At 41.7% G+C, this 4,924-nt stretch overlaps 1 protein-coding gene across 2 annotated transcripts; it reads left to right on the top strand.

The window, feature by feature from the left end:
- Positions 1-645: 645 nt before the first annotated feature.
- Positions 646-4,066, top strand: PPDPFL (pancreatic progenitor cell differentiation and proliferation factor like). Of its 2 annotated transcripts, XM_032124975.1 has the most exons (5): positions 646-753; positions 839-935; positions 1,895-1,984; positions 2,070-2,169; positions 2,598-4,066. In XM_032124975.1, the coding sequence occupies exons 2-5, from the start codon at positions 881-883 to the stop codon at positions 2,608-2,610; spliced, it is 258 nt and encodes an 85-aa protein (XP_031980866.1). In that variant the 5' UTR covers positions 646-753; positions 839-880; the 3' UTR covers positions 2,611-4,066. The 2 variants fall into 2 exon arrangements, with proteins under 2 accessions (XP_031980866.1, XP_031980871.1); XM_032124980.1 differs by having other exon boundaries at positions 676-935.
- Positions 4,067-4,924: the final 858 nt, after the last annotated feature.

Raw genomic sequence — 4,924 nt, forward strand, 5'->3', positions numbered from 1 at the left:
TCTGTGTTCTTACCCATAGTTCCTGCTAGAAAAAAAAAAGTATAAGAAATTTTGTCGTGGAGGCGGAGCAAATCAAATAGACAAAGCTGTTTTGTTACTTTTTCTGTTGACAGTTCTGAAAGATGAGGACACACACTGTTGGACTAGTTTTGCCATGCTATATGATTACAACAATGTAAAGGACTTTTGCATTTATCTCAGGAAGGTAAAAGTAGTTTTGTGATCTATTTGGACTTCGTTCTAATTTTACCAAGACTACACGATCACAGGTTTTGCTCATTACCATGAGAGTGGAGATCATTCCTTTGGCTTCATTAAAGAAATTAGTGTATATGCACAGCCACGTTCGCATTTCTGAACAAAAGTCTTTACCCAAACAGGCGCCTGTCTGCTTCACCCAGCTCTTCCCATTCCTCACAGGGAAGAGAATAACGCAGCAGCCCGTAGTGCCGCCTGAGGCACTCCAGAGATGTGCTCTGAGATGACCCGCAGGAACAAGGACCGAGGGGGCCGATGCGGGACGCGGGATCCGCCGCGAACTGTCCCGGGCGGCGCCGGGCAGGGACTGGGCGGCTGCAGCCGAAGGCTCCATCCTCTCTTGTCCCCTCCCTCCCGTCCCTCCTGTGCCACCGCCCCCGGTCGGGGGGAGCCGCCCGCCGCGTCCCATAAAGAGCGGCCCGGGGCCCGGCGGCGCTCGCTGCGGAGCGGGGTCCCATTTCTGCCTCTCGGCCGCCGCTTTCCCTGGGACACCAGGTGAGCCGCAGGGACGGGGCAGCGGCACCGCTTCCCGTGCCGGGCGCAGCCTGTTCCCCGGCACAGCGCATCCTTTCCCCCGCAGGCTTCTCCCGGAGACAGGCGCATTCCCCGTTGTTTCGCTGCTATGGCCTCCGTCCCCTCCGCCGGCTGCCTCCTGGCCAAGAACCAGTACTACAGAAGTGAGTGCTCGGCGCGGCCGGGAGCTGCGTGTTGACCCCAGACACACCCCCCGCCCTTCTCTCCCCTCTTCCCTTCTCTCTGCCTGGGGAGCGCCTCTGGAGGGAGGCTGAGCCCCCCGAGCCTCTCCCGAGAAACTGTCCGGGTTGTTGGCACTCAGGAAAAGTGTCAGAATGTGTTTCAGGTGATGTCTGGATGAGCTGGGGGCAAAGACTTGTCTTTAGTAGTTTTTAATTTCTTGGAGAGTTTTTCCTATCATGGAACTTCACTTTTAATGAGTGCCTGCTTCTGGTTATTCATCTACCTTTTCTCCCTTTTTTTTTTTTTTTACTCTATTTAGGATTATTAGAGTTATCCTATATATGCATATACATGTATGTTTGGTTATAAAATGTGACCTAGAAAAAGTGCTAGCCTAGCAAGCCATGATTCCTACCTGTACTTCCTATTTATTTTGCAAGTTTAGACACAATACAAAATCAATTCACATTTCTGTTTTTAACTATGTGAAATAATCATTGCTTTGAGAGTATATGTGGTGTATTAGGACTCCTAGCTCCAGGATGGACACTAGTGCAAGTGTAGTATTTAGTTGTGTCTCAGGGGAAAGTATTGCAATTGGGGTGTTGTGGACTTGAATGATCAAGGATGTACTTGCTTGTCTTGATAGCAGTGTGGCCATGATATTAAGTTTTGTCACTGATTTCAGTGAAAGTTATGCGGATGGATCTCAGTATGCTTTTAAGGGAAGAGTAAGCAGAGTGAGAGAGAAACTGATATAAAAGTTCTTATAAAAAGGACTGAGTAGAACAGGGTATATAGTATAGAAGTTACACTCTGTAGCTCAGTGAAATTGTTTCCTCTGAGATATGAGCATGTCTGAAAATCTCCTGACATATAGTGCACTCTCTCAAAGCTTTTTTTTCTTTTCGTTACGTGTGTCTCTGTTTTCCACAAACAGCAAGACTGAGCTCAGAATCCAGTGTTTCTTCCAGCTCCTCCTGCTCTTCAGATGCTGTGAACATCACAGACCAGGACAAAGCATTGCATGGTATTGTTCCCTTCTTTGAAACAGTTTTCAGTTTCTCCTGTTATTCACCCAGTATCTAATGCTGTGGGCTTTTCTCCTTTGGCAGGGTTACCTGAGTTAGTTGATAAATATTGGTGGATAAAAAGCTTCTTCCATAGTGAACCCTCTCCACCAGCTGTTGGCAGAAAAACACTCTCAGCAAGCAGGTGAGTTTTTTTACAACAGTGGGAATAACTTCCTTGCTAATTTTCCTTTTGGTAAAAGTGTTAGTAAACAAGTTATAATCAGCTAAAACCATCTGGTGGGTTGCAATGCTGTTTTGATGACTTAAGTAAAATACGTATCAAGTGTAAGGCTATAGAACCTTTCCATGTTTTCATTTTAACAAATGAACTCATATGCTACTTTGCATTATGCAGGTGTTAGTGCCTGTTGCTGTTTCACATCTATGGTGATGTTTATTTAATAATCTACCTATAGAACTTGCACACCCATTTATACAGTTTGGCCATTTTACATTATGTTAAAAAGCTGAAGAGAATGCATTCAAAAATACTTAGGCAGATAAATAAATATCTTTGAGGTAAATACAATGAAGATTTTACTTATAACCTTTTTATATATATTTCTTCAGTACCAACAGTTGAAAAGGACAGCGTGATGGCTTTTCTTACTGAGATGCTACGTACAGACTTGTTTTTCCAAGAGGCTTGAGGTCTTCCTTGTGTCTGGGTTCAGCTGCAAGAAGAAAACAAAACCTTTAGGAGAGTGGAAAAGTGTATTTTCAAAATACTTGTCAGTAGCTAAAATGATATTGCTTAATGGACATATCCATGGCCTACCGTGTTCTTTCCAGATTTGCCATAATTTGAGATGTCTCTCTAATGGAAGTTTCCAGGATTAAACATCCTGATGACTTACTTGAATAATTAGAGAAAAGTGTCAGCAAAAATAAGGCATCATAGGTTTAGGAGGAAGATGTGTATTGAGTGACTTTGCAATAGGTGATTCAGTTAGGTTACCTTTAAGGTACCAGCTCTGTGGGCAGTCACAGTGATGTAAACGAGATTCAGATCTATAATCCAGAGTAGGATTGCTGTGTGGCACATGTCTTTCATCCAGTATTTGTGTACCAGTTACAGGGTGTAAGTTTACAAGAATCCTTGTCAACAGCATTGCTTTTGGAAAGCCCAATTAGATGAAGAAGCAATAATCAGTTTGGGTTCTTTGATCAAGCAGGGTGCATAGATCCCAACTTCAAATACCCAGGTACAACTTTCACTCCTACCTATGTATGCTGGTATTTGAGGACAGAATAGAGGAGATACACAAGAAACCAGTAATCCTAATGGACACTGACCTCTTTCAAGGCGAAGAGCAACCTTAATCAGAGTTGATACTTAACTGCTAGTTCTTTTTAGATTTCTTCTGCCTGCTTTGTTGTGGCTTAAAGAGCTACTTGCTCCTAAGCGACTAATTCTATCAATATTCTGCTGTCAGATTAGTTATGGGCTAGATCTGACAAAGGATTCCACTCAAAGTAATCACATTATTGTTGTTATCCTTTGTCATGCTCTTAAAAGCTACTATAACATTGCAATGCTGAAGACTAAATGAAGCTAATTAGTATATAGCTTGTTTATTCTATTGGGCATGACTGAAATGCATCAGGGATTATGGAAAATAACAAGTATTTAGCTGGATGATAATGTTTTTGATAAGTATCTATGCAACTTTTTGATGTGCTATCAATAAACGTGATGAATATTTTTCCGTCACTGGTTGAACTAACAATAGCAAACATTAATGTAGCCAACATATTTTTATTATAGATTAATGGTTGTCACGGTTATGCATAACTCCAAGGTGTATTAAGTGGCTGCTTCAGGAAGCTTATGGTCTTGGTGGAGACAATAAATGCATAGCAGATGACAACAGAAAAGAGCATAATTCTGAAAACATGATTTCAAGGGTCTTTAAATTGACTTGTGTCTTACTTTACTGCTATTGTATAGTTTCATCTTTGTCCTTTCTCTAAGTGTACAGAATGACTCTTTTTATACTAAGATTTTTTTATTAATAAAGATTTAATCATGACTTGTTTTTGGCCTCAAAAACCAAGCTGGCATTCCATGTTGCCTGTGGTGCAATTGGTGTGTTGGTTTGGGTTTCATTTTTTAAATATGTATTTATTTTCCTGTTTTTTTTTTGGCGTGTGTGCATCACATTCTTCCTTTAATGACTTCAAGGTCTGATGTGAGTTAAAAAAGGAGTGCAAGCTACGAAAAAGCCCTTAACACCTTTTTCTATAAGATCATGTTTTAAAGGAAGAGAAAAAGACAACATGATATTTGCAAGTTGTGATTGTGACTCTCTTTGAAGGTGCTTGAAATCACAGAATAAAGAGATGCTGTAGGCCTATAATTATTATACATGTGAAATACCAGATTCAGGAAACACTGTGGAAAAGAAGTGACAAGTTTCCATATTACTCATTGAGCTTAAGCTGCTTCTGTCCTTATAGAGCCAAAAAAGCGGGGTGCAGAACAGGCTTAAAGAGCTGATAAGCTTTTAAGACCCACAAAAAACCCTCCAAACCAAAGCACAGTTATTTTTCAGGGAGTGGTGAGGGGATGAAGGCTGCATATTGTTTGCTTTCATCTGCTTAGGCTCTATGAATGACTTGTTTTTGCGATGGCATCAATGTGACAGAAACCTCTGCTCTAGAGAGGTGTCCTCATGCCATCCACATCCTCTTTTACTGTGATCAGCTCAGCATTTGGGCAGCACCCCTGTCAACTCATAATGATTTGTGCCAGTTCTTCAAAGTATGCAATGAACCAGCTCCATTAATTAATAGCCAATGTTGCTATTACAAACTCCTGAGAGGATTTGGGTAAATGGGAGATGAAAATGCTTGCAAATAAAGGGCTGCATTTTGTCACATCTCAGTAATAGGGA

Source organism: Corvus moneduloides, chromosome 1 (assembly GCF_009650955.1).
Source record: "Corvus moneduloides isolate bCorMon1 chromosome 1, bCorMon1.pri, whole genome shotgun sequence".
Taxonomy (NCBI): Eukaryota; Metazoa; Chordata; class Aves; order Passeriformes; family Corvidae; genus Corvus; species Corvus moneduloides.